General features: G+C 45.7%; 1 protein-coding gene across 13 annotated transcripts in view; it reads right to left on the reverse strand.

Annotated features, from left to right (window-relative positions):
- Positions 1-2,371: 2,371 nt before the first annotated feature.
- Positions 2,372-16,701, reverse strand: part of POLD3 (DNA polymerase delta 3, accessory subunit) — a 28,998-nt gene continuing 14,668 nt past the window's right edge. For 5 of the 13 annotated variants that reach the window (XM_075140430.1, XM_075140432.1, XM_075140433.1 and 2 more), the window contains 5 exons: positions 15,362-15,524; positions 13,937-14,049; positions 8,241-8,335; positions 7,310-7,391; positions 2,372-3,616 (listed from right to left, as the gene is read on the reverse strand). In XM_075140430.1, coding sequence (XP_074996531.1) covers positions 3,411-3,616; positions 7,310-7,391; positions 8,241-8,335; positions 13,937-14,049; positions 15,362-15,524 — 659 coding nt within the window. In that variant the 3' untranslated portion in view covers positions 2,372-3,410. Of the gene's footprint in view, positions 3,617-7,309; positions 7,392-7,734; positions 7,947-8,240; positions 8,336-11,163; positions 11,372-11,423; positions 11,614-11,785; positions 12,667-13,545; positions 13,728-13,936; positions 14,050-15,361; positions 15,525-16,701 lie in introns of those variants that run through there. The other 8 variants (XM_075140431.1, XR_012672100.1, XM_075140440.1 and 5 more) reach the window with 8 other exon arrangements.

Consider the following 16,701-nt stretch of genomic DNA (forward strand, 5'->3'; position numbering starts at 1 on the left):
CGAGCCGCATTTTGCTTCCTTATAAGGCCCTGCTGCTCCACGCTCCCTTCTCCGGGATCGCTGGCATCGCCTGTTCGGAGAGCAAAACAATTCCCCGCGCGCCGCCGGGACACCCTCCTGCCCGGCTGGGCCGCGCTGCTCCTCGTTTGTTATCCTACGTTAGCACCCAGCAGCGCTTCCTCGCATCCCTCCTCTGTTTTTCTTTAACTAAAGGCCAGGCAGCCCCGGAGCGGGAAACACGGAGGGTTTTTTCCGAGCAGGCTCTGCCCCGCGGGAAGGAGGGCTGTAAATCAGCTCAGCTGTCTCCCGAACAAGGGATGGGGATTTTTTTTTTTATCCCTAGGAGCAGCATTTCTGTCCCCTTCCCGGGACACGCGCAGTTGCTGGTTCACCAATAGTTTTGCCCCAGAGTATCTGACAGTGTAAATTCTTCAGGTTCTCTCCCCAGCTGGAAAACAAGGATGAAGCTCCCTCCGTCTGAAAAAAGGCTTTCAGGGAGCCTGAGCAAAGAAACACTATAAAATGCACTTTTTAGAAGAGAATATTAAACTGACAAACATCCTCTCCCACTGTCTCTTCTGGGGCATTGCTCTTCCGAGGGTGTCAATGTGGTTGGAAGGGAGAGGCGGGGGGAAGAGGAAAGAAACCCCTGAAAGGTTTCTGTATCTCCAGGATGAGGTTTTGGACCCTGAGCACCATCGATACCGAGTCTCGAGCCAACTGCAAGGCAGGAGATGTGCTCCTTGCTCCGAGAGCCGGTGCCTGGCTCGGAGCTGCAGAGAGCTGCCACCGCACCCCAGACATTTCGTCCCCCAGCAGCCACCGGGTGCCAGATGGGTGACATCTGCCCACGGCAGCAAGAGGGAACCTTCTCTTTAAGCAGCAGCTCGGGGACCCAGCCCCATTCCTTGCTCCCACACAGCGCCTGGGGACACTCCGGCCTCGCCAAAGGGGCATCCAGGGACCTGAGGCCCCCCTGGGGCTGGCAGCCCATGAAGTGCAGGAGGGGGAGAGTATTAGATCATGATTTTTGGAAGTCTGAAGTTTGCCTATGTCCTGCTTCTTCAGACATTAAGTCATTTTCCTGAGGAAGTCGCATATGACGTTGACCTGGTTATAGAGGGAGTCGGGGTGGAGCAGCGAGCTCCAGCGAGAGGTAGAGGTGCAAGAGCACAGGGACACCATGTCCTGTCAACATCTGCCATAGAAATAAGACCCAAGGGGTCAATTCAATACCAATTCTGACAGTTTGAGATGTTCTCACCCACTGCTCAGATGCTCTAAAATGCTCAGTTTAATGCTTTCACCCTGGTTTCGACGGAAGAACTCTTTACCCACTTCACCAGCGATATTCTTCTACACAGTCAAATGTCACAGCAACCGCTGGAAATCAGGATGCAGCACATCATTTTACGAAGAGCAAGGACAAAAGAAAAATCTGTATTTCATGGGTTCTGTTACTTAATCATTGCTTTTCAAAATACACCCCCAATTCTACCAAGAAAAACAGAAACACTACAGCAGTATATTTTTTTTTTTTTAAACAGTTAAATTTTCTTCATAAAAGTCAGAACAAGGTGGTTCATTCTTTCCCCATGGACCTCTGCTGCCCACGTCACTCCAACACCCCTCGAGAGCATGAAACCTTTTTCAGCTTGTGCAGCAGGCTCTGTGTTTGGATGTCTGCGAGTACCGTGCCAGTTCTGCCTTCCCTCACCCATCTTCCCATTATTTTTCCTGTAAGTCTCCAATTCAGAAAGGCCAGAGTTTAAGTTCTTACGGGGAGCTACAGGGGGAGGGCGCTGAGCTATGAGGCTGCCCTTGAAGACCCCTGACAGCAGCGATCCACGCAGTGAGCAGCTGAACCCACCCAGCGAGGACACAAAATGGGCACAAACCCACAGACCTTGCTGGTTTTAAGTAGTTCCTCTCACATCTGCCGAGGGTGCAAGGGTGACACAACTTAATCGAGTCAACTGTTGGTCACTATGAGGCGCGAGTTCAAATTTCTCGAGTCACCAACCTGATCTCCTGGTAAATACACTCGGTTGGCCCTTTTACTGGCCACAGGTTGGAATCCTGTCAGCTGGGTGCCTGAAGACATTTCTTCCTTGGTTCACACTCTTCAGACCTTATCCACCTTTCTGCCAACCACAAACGTTTTATAAACCAATATGTACATACATATCCATACGTGCGTGGGCCTAACACCACGCAGAAGCAGCCACCAGTTGCCCCTTTGGGAACCCTCACCAGGCCAAGCTTCAGAAATGCTCAGCACCCATCCTTTGAAAATCTGGCCTTTTTTATAAACCTATCCAATTTCGCATCAAAAAACCAGAAGGCATCCAAAATGACGACTCATTACTGATTAACGGGACTGCAGTGCTTTATTCATCTCCAATAACTGGTTCCTCAGGACCATTTGCTGTGACACACTTCCTTCAGCAGGCAGATGACGAGATGTCCTAGAAAATAACTCTTCTGTTGTCTGGTTTATGCCTGTAAAAAAACTTCAGGCAAACCAAAATCTACAAAACCAAAAAAGCAGCACGCAATTCTTCACAGACAATGACAGCAGGTACCTGACTGGTGTTATCAGAAGTGCCCTCTAATCACCCTTCCCTTTGACTCATTAACTTTCAAGGTTAAAGACACAGTTGCTTTCCCAATAACAGCGAAGCCTTCCCCCAACTACACTGGAGCCAATTGTGTGGGAAGCCTCAAAGATGTTTTTGCAAAGACAGAGCACCAACAGTGTCCCGGTCTATAATTAGGCATCTGAGCAATTTACAGAGGATATGTTCAAGGAAGAAAAGAGTAAGAGTATTTTATATGCACTGCTTTGTCCAAAAAAAGATTATGAAAGGCAGAGCAAAAATTATTTACCAGTCTTAAGGGGAAAATTAAGTTCATTTCATTCAGTTAAAGCTGAAGCTGATGTTCAGTATTTGTGTGTATAGCTAAAGACCTGCTACATTACAGCTTTAGATCAACCTGGAGAGCTGGGGGTGTAAAAAGAGGGGAAAAAAATGCCACAACTCAACTCCTAATTTAGTCCATCTACCACTCGTGGAACAGGCCTTCAGCATTGAATAGGTGAAAGGCCGTATTAAAAAAATAAAATTTAACGTGAATAGATTAAGAGTCTTTCAAGAGTTCCTCTAGATTTTGCTTCTAGCTGGCGATTCCCATACTGCTTAGTAAAGATGACTGAAATCATTGCAGTAACAAATAAAACTTTTCTCTGATACAAAATCTAGTCCAGAGGGCTTACTTACACAGTAAGCAAGATATCTTACGTAACCGAAGATTGCATGTTTTTCTCCTCCAACGCAGCAGCTTTTAGAAAGCCACACAAAAAGAGCAACACTCCCATGCTGCCAAGAGGACCAGGAGAAAGACCCAGTTCATTTCTTCTGAAAAAAACCCATGATGGAGACCTGTTTGTTGGCTCTGTTGGCGGTAGCTGTCCCTTTCTTCAGGTTCTTCCTTTCTTCCTTTGGTTCTTTCTTCATAGGTAGCGCAGGCTGTTTGTGTGCAGCTGGTGGCTTGGACTTGGCGAAGTCATCCTCGCTATCTGTACAGGATTCACTCTCGTAAACCTTCTCAGTCACTGATGAAAAGAAAAGAAGAACAGACGATGATGGTTAAGCCTGAGTACCAAAGAGCAGAGACCTCCCCACCGCAGCCTTCCCACTGCATTTCTGGAAATGAGCGTTGGGTTCAAGGAGTACATGCCAGATACAGGAATTAAGTCCATTGCTCAAGGTTGTGCAGTAGATCCAGACGACCGGACTGGCTTTCCATACACTGAGTCAAACTGCCTCCCCTCTTTCTCAAGTGTAAGATGGCAGGTTAATGACTCAGGAGCTTTAATGTCATCCAGCTCTTTCAAAATGGCTTGGTGTCACCAGACACATTCATTCGCAGGCCCATATGCACGCCTCAAAGAGCAGCAGCCCAAAGCTCCCCACTGGGAAGGGCCCTCGAGAGGACAGTTCCCTTTCCGAACCTATTCAAGTGTTGCCCTCTTCTAGAAACAAGGCCCAACTGCGCTGAAGACCATCAATTCACCTTGCAGAGGTTGACAAGCAGCTATCAGAAAGTGATGAACCTGAATGAGATCAGAATCCGTAGTTTAGCATTAGATGATGGAACATCTATTTTATGGTTAAAAACCACCATTCTGACTTGGTCCGATTTCCACAGGGGCCAAAGCAATCAGGTTGTCCTGAAATCCAGACAAGACAACCCAGAGGCAGACCCAGCCTTCCCCCACCACTACCACGCACATCAGATGGTCAGGGAAGAGTGAAGCAAACGTAGCACATCTCAGAGGTGAGGGAAGGAGCACAAAACCTTGGGGACAGCTTCTTTCTATACAGATAGGCAAGCAGGGCAATTATAAAGAAATCCCTTAAAAAAATAAAACCAAACCCGTGACTGAAATCAAGGACTACGACTGAATGGGATTGCCAGCTCACTGCTATCAGTGTCCGGTGATGGAAAGCTAAGGGATATAAAACAACGCTCACGGAAATTAAACTGGAGTCAGCTCCACTGACGAAAGCCATCGTTAGATACTAGTAAATGTTGTTATATCAGCTTTCCCAGCAGGGCTCTGGTATTCTTCTAGTAAGCCATTTTTCTTTAGCAACTGTATTCTTTTAAACAGATGTCCTAACTTCCCTTCTTCTGGGAAATTGGCTTTCACTTGTATTAATGCATCAAATTAAATCAGGTTTTCTACGTAACCAGAGACCGGGAAGAGGAACGGTATGAAATCCTGCTCCGCAGTGCTAGCGGACGCTCAGACAGGGACTATAAACTCAAGCTAACCTCCATTCAGAGGCAACTGGCTTTTCCGTGAGCAGCTTTAACAGACCACCGAGCTTTAAAAAGTTATCGCGTTGTCACCCATGCCAGTAATTGTTGGTAACTCCAGAAGCCTGCACTTAATCCCCTCCAACTGTAAGATAACACAGCTGAGATCAACTTTCTTTTACTGAGATCTCAGCTGAGCTTAAAAATTCTGTATTTGCAGCAGCTATGGGCACACAGATAAATAGTTACTGATGCTCAGCTCACAGCCAGACTCGCTAAATCATGGTAATTCAAATTATGTGAGCTCTAACTTAAACCAGTGCTGTAAGACGAATTTACCTACAATGTACACGTATATATTCTAACATACAAGTCCGCGTACGTCCTTTCAAGCTTTAGTAAGTGCAAGGTAGAAATGCACTAGCTTAAACCTCAGTAACTCCCCTTTGCTATAGGCTAAGAGCAGGCACTCGATTGAGTCCCAGTTGATGCACGGTAACATGCCTTGTGCTCAACTCCACAGATACTTTAATTGCTCAATTTCCCTCAGGGCTAATCCCTAAATTAGTTTTGCTTTTTGACACCAATTCCTTGCTATTGCAGCTATTGTGAAAATGATAACTTAAAATCATGGAGAAATATAAAGTACAGCCTAATCCTAATGTTAGGATTTAATGTCTCTTAAAACCTAGTCCTTGTTTTTTTTTTTTAAAAAAAAAAAAGAGAGAGCAGGGAGAGGGGAAAATAGCCGTATTTCAAAGAATAACAACAACTTACGTTAGCCCGTGAGATTTGCAAGTTATTTAGCCTTCAAATGATTAGGCCTGTGCATGGAAAGCGTGGGGAAGGCAGAGGAGGAGAGAAACTGGACAATAACCAGACAGCAAGTTCTGCACAACAGACTGGTAGTTTTTTAGTATGGAAAACAGCATCTCCTCATTACCCAGTTCCTCAGTATCCCAGCTCCATCCCTCTCTCCTTCCTAGAGGATCTGTCTCCCAAAGGCACAACAGGGACTTGCATTTCCCTTTTCATAAAACGGTAGTGGATACGAACTGTAAAAACCAAAGATCTGGATTTCACAAGAGACCACGAAACCCCTTGGGGGCGAAGAGAAGAGAAAGAAAGGCAATTTCCCAGCCCTGGTACGATTGGGAAGGGCTGAACAGAAAAAGAAGAGCACTCTTTGCTGGAAGCTGAACCCGGAACAGTCATTACTGCGAGCTCTGGATGCAGACTTTGTTCAACTCAGCTCCCCAGCTAATGCTTTTTTGTTCCACTTTCCTTCCCAGCATTTTCATGGTTCTATCTGGGATGGGAGAGCAAAAGACCCCATAACGCAACTAGCCAAAGCAGCCAATAACTTTGTGCTGGTCCAATTCTTTGAAAAAAATCCAGTACTTGAGATTTCGGTTACTAGCATAGCCAGTTGCTGAGTGCTAGCTTTAGATTTCTTTAAAGGAGACACACAAAGTTAATAGGAAACATAAGATACAACTATACAGGCAGGGGCAAACAGACACAAGCTGACTCACGTCCAGGCAGCTCCAAATCTGGGCCAGGCAAGCCTGTATCTATCTACGCTTATGCACAACAACAAACCTGTACAACGGCAACAGATCTTTCTCCTAGAACTGGCTGAGCTCCCTTGACATCTACTCAGATCAGCAAGGCTGGAGAATGTTAAGCATCCCATACAATTGAGCTGACAACAGTACAAAAAAATATTTAAGAGGGTGAAATGTGGTTAAAACGTTTAAAACAAAAAAAAAAACAAGAAGAAAAAGATTCTGAACTCCTGCAGCTCTACTTCAATGTCAGGACACAGAGGAGGAAACAAGTACAGCGGTGTTACACAGCCTTCTCCAGGTCACACGAGGAAGCAGTGTCCAGTCAGGCTGGAATTCAAAGCCTCTGGCCCTCAGTACTTCTGTAGAGACTCTCTTCCCTCCTGAAAGCAGAGCCATCCTTATCAGAAACAGAAACCCTCTCAAGGATTTAACTCCCAACTTATTCCTTGTTTATCTGGGATACTTAAAGTTTATATTAACATATAATCAAGGTCTGCTGCACAGTTCTGGATTTATCCCCAAAAGAAAAAAAAAAAACAAACCACACCAAACCAAACTTCTCCCACAGAGAATTTACCCCAAAACCTAGACCTCTTTTGGCACCATTTTTAAAAGTTTGTATCTTTGGAGAGGAGAGCAAATGAAGGAGGTGCTCATGCTGGCAGGAGGGAAGAGAGAAAAACTGAAAGAAAATCTGTGAATAATCAAAAAAGAATAAGGATTCAGCCACGGCTCCATGACTCCCTACCCAGGCCTTCACCAAAAGGGCAGCTACCTCAATGTGGGAGCATGAGGTTGAAGTGGAATAACAAAGTGATTTTGTGAACCTGGGAGAAGCTGCCCTGTAAAAATCTTCAACGCATCTTCGATAGGGTTAGTTCCACTGAGATGTAGGAGACAACTAGTCTTACCCATGCAACCTTCTTCTTCATCAATAAACATTTTGGATTTCAGCACACGCTTCCGTTTCCTCTTCCTCCCTCCGGCTGAAACCTGAAGGACATTGCAGTATTGTGAGAAATCAAGAGTTAAGGCCCCGTACACAGGTCATAAAGGCATCAGCCCCAGAGGTGAAATATAGTCTCTCTAATGAAGCTGAGCACGATTTGATAACGAATTCTGTCCCTTCCCAGGATATCCTACTCTCATTTTTGCTAATGCCACAGTTCTGCCCATCCTACCGGGACAAATTTCAGAGAGACAAAATACAACTTAACTGAGACAGCAAGCTCTCCTGTCTGCCAGCACAGGGGGCACATTCCTCTTCTAGGGCGTGTGACATTTTGAAATGTGTTTAGTTATGTGAGCAAGTGACACCGGGGTTGTTCCATCATACCTCTGAAGAATGAGGAAATAACAAGGTGTGCAAGACATCAGAACTCCCGCTGTGACAAACAGCTGCACTTTCAGTAAAACTACATGTATTTTCTCAGCTCAGAGGTTGACTTCTTGCCAATCGCAGCCCACCTCCCTTACGCAGCAGCTTCCCTGTGATACAAGGTTGAATACCAAGAGTCTCTGGTTTCATTTCTGGCCCGGCCCTGACTCCTGAGGCCAAGATTCAGAGGGAAGAGTGTTCAAATACAAGCCACAATTCATAGAACCATTAGGGGGGAAAAAAAGAGAAGAAAACAGAAAACCGTGCTGTCAGCACAAAAGCTGGAGTTTAAATAATGATCTAGAAAACGAATGAACTAGTGAACATGGTGGATTCTTTCAAGCAGGATGACGTGATGGACTTGACAAGCAAACAGGACCTTCCCCCTAGCATCTGAAAAGTGGTTGGGCAATCTCCATCAAGTCGGATAAAAACAGAAGTTAATCACCCTACTATGCTCTTACCTCTGTGGCTGCAGGCTCCAATTCAGTTTTCAGAGCAGGTACAGGAGGTGGAGATGGAGCATTCTCTTCCTCAGGTGTGGGAGGCAGTGGGACATCTGTTAAGAAGATGAATATCTAATACCCCCTTGCAACTACCTTTTTGTCTCAGATAATTCCATTTAACTCTGAGCAATTGCTTGTAACCTGTATTTAGATCAAGGTTTACAAGTTCTCACTCAGATTTGTTTAATTCAGGACAAATCGTTCGAAGCGGTTGGCCTCCAGCCAGACAGCTCACCCTGTGCGAAGGTGCTATGCCCTGCAGTTCCCAAAGGAAGGAGGGTGGAGGGTGGGATAGGATGGGAGAAGTACATTTGGGATTTTTGGTAAGCCAAGATCAGTTCCACCAAATGAAACTTTAAAAATAGGCACAGAAATCAGCATGTTTTAGAAATTGAAAGAGTCAGAGTTTAAGACTACATATTCCCAAAACTGGATGACCTGAACTTCTCTACCTCTTCCCCATTGGTAAAAAGTCATTGCTTCACAGATGGTGCTACACATCCCAAACAATCTTAATCCAAGAATTAAGTGCAATATACTATTACCCACCTTAAGAGATTGTTAAGGGACACCCCAATCTTTCATTTGAAAAATAAACAAAAACCAAACCACCCCAAAAAACTAAGCCCATTCTCTCATCTGTCATCATCTATGCTCTCCTCCGGGTGCAAGGACGGAGATAGTGGAATCCTTTCAATGCCAAAACTGACTGAAATGGTCAAGGACACCTTCACAAATTTATACAGAGCAATTTGTACAGCTCTGGAGCCTCTACCAGCAATGTCGAACAGGGCCTTAGCGAGACTAGCAGGGCTTACAGACCAATGAGAAAGCCAGGGTCACTCTTCTGTGGCAGAGGGACAGAGGCGTGACAGTGAAGAAAAATCAGTGCAGGGCAAAAGGGGAAGGAGCAGCACCTTGCACCACATAGCAGGCACCGTGACTAATTTAAATGGCTTTAAGGAATCTTCTCCAAATCCAAGTGAGAAACGCTGCCATGCAAGTCCTCAAATGTCGGGGAGAGCTAGGAATGTGGGGGAAGAAACTCCTCATCTGACCTATTGCTTAATAATAACAATGATGCCGCTGGACGGGAGGACAGAGTGCCTGCTTGGCTTCTCCTCCCGGCTCTGCTGGCTGTTGCACTGCATTCATCCCATCGTCGTAACACGAATTCTGGATCTGTAGCTGTCCCAACAGATTAGGTCAGTGTTAAGAGTTATGACTGTGCCAGGCATACGGCCAACTGACCTTCATAGGTTAAGAAGGGCTCAAGTGAAACAGTGGTTGGCTGCCAAGGCTAAATAATAAATTACGTTCTTCAAACAAGGACTCAGCCTCCTAACTACTTCAGTAAGCGAGGCACAGAAATGCAAACAGAGTGGGATAACATGACTCGGTATTCCACCTTGCTCCAAAGAGCTGGGTCTGGCAGCTGTGCAAAGATAAAACCAAACAACGGATCTGCTCTAAGGTGCTAACTGCTGGGGCAGCTGGGACCGCAGCCGAGAAGCTGCAGGGAACTCAAAATTCTCAATATTTATCATAGTCTCACAGCAACTGCAGGCTGAAGCGCCCACATACTGCACAGCACCAAACCTGCTTCACAGACTACCCAGGCTGGCCACATCGATTTGAAAATATTTCTAAGAGAGCATAGGCTAAGGGGGCTGAAAACCAGCCTGGTGAAAAACTGCCACCTCTGCCGCGCTCGAGCGGAGCCTGCTGAAGGTATTTTCAGCGTGTCAACTCCACTATGCTGGCTTGGGGGAAATCTGGGCTTTTCTTCAGCCTCCTTCAAGTGAGTTCCCCCAGCTTTTGGCAGGCAGAAGGCACTTTCTCCCCATGTCAGTGTTTCGGACTACCATCAAGCCGTGTCTCTATTATTTTATTATCCTCTTCTAGCCAACACAGCCCTCTGACATGTGATAACTCCTGAGTCAACCTCTAGCTGCTGCCCACAGTTTACTCAACAGCAACAGCTGCATGAAATGGATACAAGTTGGGCAATTGGATGTACCAAAGATGTAAATCCTGGCTTTGTTTGGTTTGTTCTGACCCTGCCTGGAAAAACTGTGAGAAGCTTTAGTGCTTCTGCTGTGGCTCTCCGAAACCGATAGAGTTTGTAGGTTACAGTGCCACTGAAATCACCCTCCAAAGTGGCTGTAAAACACTTGTCAACACTGCGAAACACTGCCTGTGTTGGTATAGCTGAAGCTGCCAAAACCTCCTGTCCTCTGTGGACACACTTGTGTAGTTTGTTCTGGCACTGGAAGCAAAACAACCTGCAGTGACTAAGGCACCCTCATACCAATATAACTTTTTAATGAAAAATCATTTAAATGGAGAGGATTGTGCCTTATGCCCTCTCTGTATTTTCAACTTGGTACAATCGCTGACGCTCGTGTAAGAAGAGCTTATTTTGGGCTAATTTCAGTACATTAAGAGCAGACTAATACAGAACAACGCAAAAGACTTGCCCCGACATAAGAGCGCCCACACAGTGCTTCGCATCAGTCGTACGGACCTAGTTTCAAACCCACAAAACGTCGCTAAGTCTGCCTGAACAAGGGCAGTGGTTTTACTAGCAGTTACACAGGTGGAGCCCTGTCTGAACGCCGTTCAATCACAGCAATGGCTGCGGACAAGCGTCCCCTTGTAGCTGCAGCTGCAGCCGCAGGAAAGGTTAGCACCCCTGCCCGAGGCCGTGCCTCCTCGAGCTGCCGGAGCAGCCTGTGCAAGCACCTCCTCGTTCGCTTCGAGCGGAGGTCAGCCAGGTTAGCGTGGCGCGTTAGCATAAGCAGCAGCTAGACTGTTAGCCTTTGATATCTGCTCTGGTGGTGCAGCTTCCCATATTGCATTTTGCATATTTAAAACTTACCCCTCGATCATCTGCGGGTGAATTACGCAGGTGGCGGATGAACCGTGCCCTGCCTGGCAGCGATTTCCAGATGCTGTGCAGCATATGGCGCCTTCCCCCCTGCTCCCACAGGGATGCAGCGTGGAACAATGTCACTCCAGGCCCCATTTTGCTCACCGATGCTGCTGATTAACATTGCCCCTGCTCTCTGGAGAAACCTGGTTCCAACCTTTCCAAGGATAAATGCTCTCAAAGTCCAGTTGCTGTACTTTTTTTTTTTAAATTATTTGTTTCATCCAACTTACATTCTTATACTTGAATACTGAATGTAATATTACCAGTCTGGATTCAGTACGAATATTTCAAAGAATTCAAATCTGTCTTTTTTCATCCAGTTGGATTTAGAAAGGCGAGCAGCAGAGCCAAACCACTGGACGCAGACCTCATTAGGGTGGTTTAGATAGCCATTAGCTTAAAAAGGAAGAAGAGAGAAGCTCTCTCGATTCTAATCTTTCCCCTTTGAAAGAGGGAATAGTACTAAGGTAATCTGAGTAATATACAGATTTGTATACACAAGCTATAATTTGCATAAATTTACAATTCTAATACACAACACAAAGCCGATTCTTAGCATAACGGAAAGAACAAAGAGGACTACGGTATAGGAGGAGCAACAGCAGTGACAAGAAAATTCTCCAAACAGAAAGTCAAACTTTCTGCATACATCCCCAGTAGGTTAAATAGGAGTAAACCACAAACCAACCCTCCCCATAGACGAGTGGGCAGATAGCCTTACTTGTCTTGTTTTTAATGTCTAAAGCTACTGCGAATGAGGTTAGTAGGACAACTGGGCCTCCAACCTGACCAGAGGACCAGACCCATGGTTTCTAATTGCAAATCCGGTTAACTCACACTTAAGAGCACAAATAAAACAAGGGAGAACAACTAAACAGACCTACTGCGTGCACTGAGGTAGGAGTACACACACAGCCTCTGGACCACACCTTGGACTAAACGAAAACACAAGGCACTGCATTCAAAGGCATTAACTATTTAGCACGTGCTAACGTAATACAGGTCTTCATCAAGAAACCAGAGGGCTCTAATGTTCAAAACCAAAAGTGGGCATGCAGCGAGCAGGAGTTTGCAGTACTCTCTATAGGGAGCACTCCTCACTTTAGACAGTCTTATGGCACTTCTCTTAGTCTCAGGACACGAAAAGAGTTCTAACAGAAATTGATAAGGAAAGCAGACGGCGGTCACCTCTCAGCTTGCTGTGCGCTCAGAGCACTGGCACGAACACGGGAGGTCCCCAGCTCACGGCAGCACAAGGAAGACCGAACCAACAAGCTTTCGTGCTTCAAAGAGCAGCCTCTCCGCACAGTCCTACCGCGCGCCCGAAACATGGGGCTCATTTCTGCCTGCTCTTTTAGCAGAGAATGGACGAGCTGAGAGATTCCAGCCCAGCAAGGAGCAGCGCTTCAAGTGGCTAAACGGGCTGATTTCAATCTTCCCTCTTCAGAGCTAAACAACGCAGCTTGTCAGTAGGCTGACTGATGAGTAAATGGAAAGACCAGATAATAGCTTACAAACATTTAAAGAAATAAATACCAAAGAGTGTGGGCATATATATTTTTTTATGGCCAAACAAGGAGCTGCACGCAGGAATGTGATGAAATTAAGGCTGATCATGAAGAACAGCTTCCTGAGAGATTTATCATCCTGTGGAATAGTCCGATAGAAGTGATGGATGCCTGATGACAGAGATCACTTGAAATTATGCTGGGCAGAGGAGAAACCATGAAAATAAGCCTAAGGTGGCATGGAGACTGCTCAGATATCCAACAATATTTGCCTAACTTGTATTACAGATTCTCTTAATTTCATGGTTGTTTCTCATGTGCTAGCCACACTAAATAAGCAAACAGCTTCAGTTCTCCCGTTGGGAGTCCACCTCCTTGCTAATACAACCTTTTTGCTGTTTCACCTTTTTTTACTGGAGCTGTACACCAAACTGGTGGTTTCAATTATTTGTCCATAATGATCCCCGAATTCTTTTCCTGATCAGCTTGTTGGATGACTGTTCCATTTAGCACATACTCCCTAGCTCGATCCCAACTTATTTTCCAGTTATCTATATTGAACGGCATTTGTCACCTCAATTATCCAAATTCTTTGGAATCCAGCCCTGCTGTTCCTCATTATAAGCCCAAATCTTGCGATGTTCTGGGCACCCTATTCCTATCAAAGCCAACAGCCACTGAGGAGACGCAGAGTCGCATCGGATATGGCTCAACTGTTTTGCCTCCAGTTTCTCCATTCTCTTTTTTTTTTTTTTGGAAGTCTTGCTTCCAATCCTGTCTTCCAAACCATTTCTATAAACAGACAGAATAAAGATACTAAAAATGACCCTGGGAGGGGGGAGGTCACTTTGCGAGTGCTTACTCACCAAATAAACTGGTTATGACCAGTCCTAGAATTCTGGAAGGCGCGATATCTTTCACAAGAGATTTGAGAACCTCCTTCCCACATGTCAGTGTGACTGGCAGCACACTTGGTGAGGAGACAGCCAGATCTGAGCTAAGCTAAAACAAAGACTGAATGACTGAGGCATCTCAACTGTATGCCCAAGTGCTTGCAGCACAAGATAAACAGAAAGCTCAAGCTACAGCCATTTGCACGGTCTTTAGTCCTCTAAACTATTCCCTCAATCATTGACCAACAGCCTTGGATAGTAATATTGTCGAAATCAGGCCCTTGACCTACATGCCTGGTTGTTTACACATCTTCTTACCTTCCTCGTCACTGCTGTCAGACTGAAGTTGTTTAATTCGCTTCCTCTTTTTCTTTAGATTTTCGGGATCTCTTTCTTCCTCATTATCCGACTTGTCCACCCTCTTCATTTTACTGCGACAAAAAGAAAAGAAAAAAGGGATGAACACGCGTTATCCCTTGATGCGTGCATGAAAGCATCAGGCACGTTTAGACAAGCACGTTCCTGATAGAAGTACTGCTAGCAAGGAAATGAAATACCTCTGTACCTCTTGAAAACACGAGCATCGCATACACTAAAGTATACCTACCTATACAATCAGGCAAAGGTGCATGCGCGTTTTCAAGCCTCTCATCCTTACCCCTATCCAGTTCTCCAAAACAAGGAGGATTTCTTTAGCCCCTCTGCAGTTCAACAGTTTGCCCAGTACCTCACCTAGCTTGGCCACAGCAACCTGGCAAGAGTGCATTTCTGATCTTGTCTCTATAGCTTAGGCTCCCAAACACAAATGTCCCCAACAGCATCGCTCAGAAGCTCTTTTGACAGACTGCTTGCCACTGACTGACTATGAGGTAGTGTCTCAGAATCCTGGAGCCATTTTTAAAGACTACTGGAAAAATAAAATAGCTTCTTTCTTTTTAATGTTGGCGAGACGTGTCAGACTAACAAGCCTGGAGGCTAAAGGCCCACGTATCCTCATAGAGCTGGTACAGCCCAAGTGGCCTTCCCAACACCAGACTGCCAACATGCAGTTTCCAGGCCCTTGGCTTTTTGAATAAGACTATCAATAAGAAGACCAGTTAACACTAACTGCGATGGTGGGCTGGGCGGTGTGCTTACCTATTTAGTTAGAAACAGATTGAGACCACCAATTAATTACTCATAGGCCACCAGAGAGCCATCAGACTGTAATGATTTTTTGTCTCTGTCAGTTTGGGTTGGATTAAACACAAAGGGCTGAACTTAAAATTTACTTGGAGTCTCAGCCCAAAGTAAACCAGCGGCATTGAAAGCAGCAGTACATTAGCTATGGAAATCAACAAGCAGAACTTTGTGTGCTGGAAGCTGTGTACATATAAGCTTGGGAATATACTACCTTCCCTGCAGTACAGGTGCTCCTGCCAGCCCCCACAGATTGCCTGCAGGGTCTACACTAAGTCTGCTCACAGCGTGAGGTTGTCTCATGGAAAGCCACCCCCTCTCACTGAAGACTACCTGGACCGTGTCCCTTCCCATTTGCAATGGCACAAATGGCCCCGAGGCATCTACAGCACTAGATGGAAAAATATTAGGAAAGAATTCCAAGAGAGATAATTTTAGCCAGGTTTAACCCAATTTAGTAGCTGGAAACAGGAGGTGAGCCAGCATTGTATGACCAGCCAGCTCCATGCAGGCCATCAACAAAAAGGTTAACAGATTACAGGGACCCTGAATGGCGTGGCCCACCTTTTTTTGTCCTTTTGTTGAATTCTGGCAGACTCTGTTTTCTTCCCAGGTTTCTCTACTACAGTATTAGGGGATGACTCTGGTTCTGCTACAGGAACTGAAGGCTTGACGACTTCTTTCTCCTCCTTTGGCTGCTCAGGCACAGAGTTGACTTTCAGTTTATCTGTGAATAAACCATTAAAAAAGAACAAACAGTTCTGGGCATTCAGTATGAACGACAACTCACAAAGGAGTTGGCTAAACAAAACACTGTGTACCAAGAATACAGAAAACATTACAGATGCTATATAAAAGCATTAAGGGATCCAGATTGACCAAGCTGTGTCATCTATGGAAAAAGGGCGTGCTTAAATTTCTAGCTGATTTACCAGTTTGGTTCTGTTCCTGACAGCACAGCCCAAGCACACTGCAAGCTGAGTGTGCTGCACCAGTTAAACTCTGCAGAAGAGGGCTAGGAGGCAGTGGCAGAAGCCCTTACAGTCACCAGCACCAAAGGCACTGCAGAAGGGTTGGGAGCCCCTTTTCTGGACAGGCACTGCAGAAGGGTTGGGAGCCCCTTTTCTGGACAGGCACTGCAGAAGGGTTGGGAGCCCCTTTTCTGGACAGGCACTGCAGAAGGGTTGGGAGCCCCTTTTCTGGACAGCCCTCTTGGCATAACACCACATCCATCTTTATAGTCAGTTTATCCCTTCTAAATTAGAGTTTTAGTCAAGCACAAAAGTACCCAGAAACAGGAGAATCAGGACTGATGAAAAGCAACGAAAGGTGTGTGCAGCCTCCATCCTGCATAACATTAGAGCCCATGATTAGCATTTTCAGTAACGTAGTGGTTTCTCGTCCCACCCCAACCCCAATGTGATCAAGAACCAGCCTCTGGCCTACACAGCACCACATACAAGGGCAACTATGCTTCAAAAGGCTTAATCTAGTACCAGAGAAGAGATAAAAGGTGGGAGCGGACAGCAAAATAATGTATTTATCAATTTGATAGGTGGTGCTGTTAGTAGACTAGCACCTAAGTACAGTCTGTGAGCTTCATTCAGCAGCTTCACACACACACACCCCCCACCAGAAGAGAGGAGCAGACACGTTAGAAACCTGTATCATCCCAAGCACAAGATGCCCGAGCAAAGAAAACGTATTCAACAATGAGATCAACCACATTGTCAATAGGAACAGGGGCTGCCAAGAGGGCTAAAAGACTTCATGCCAACGCCTTTCTGACACTGCTTGGAAAACAGGCTGGCTGCTTCATTGAGCAAAGGAAAACATCTCATACATAAGAACCTGAATGACAGCTCTCTTATTTATGATCAACAGCACAGCCGAAAGACCCAATT

Source organism: Calonectris borealis, chromosome 1, assembly GCF_964195595.1.
Source record: "Calonectris borealis chromosome 1, bCalBor7.hap1.2, whole genome shotgun sequence".
In the NCBI taxonomy this organism is placed as follows: domain Eukaryota; kingdom Metazoa; phylum Chordata; class Aves; order Procellariiformes; family Procellariidae; genus Calonectris; species Calonectris borealis.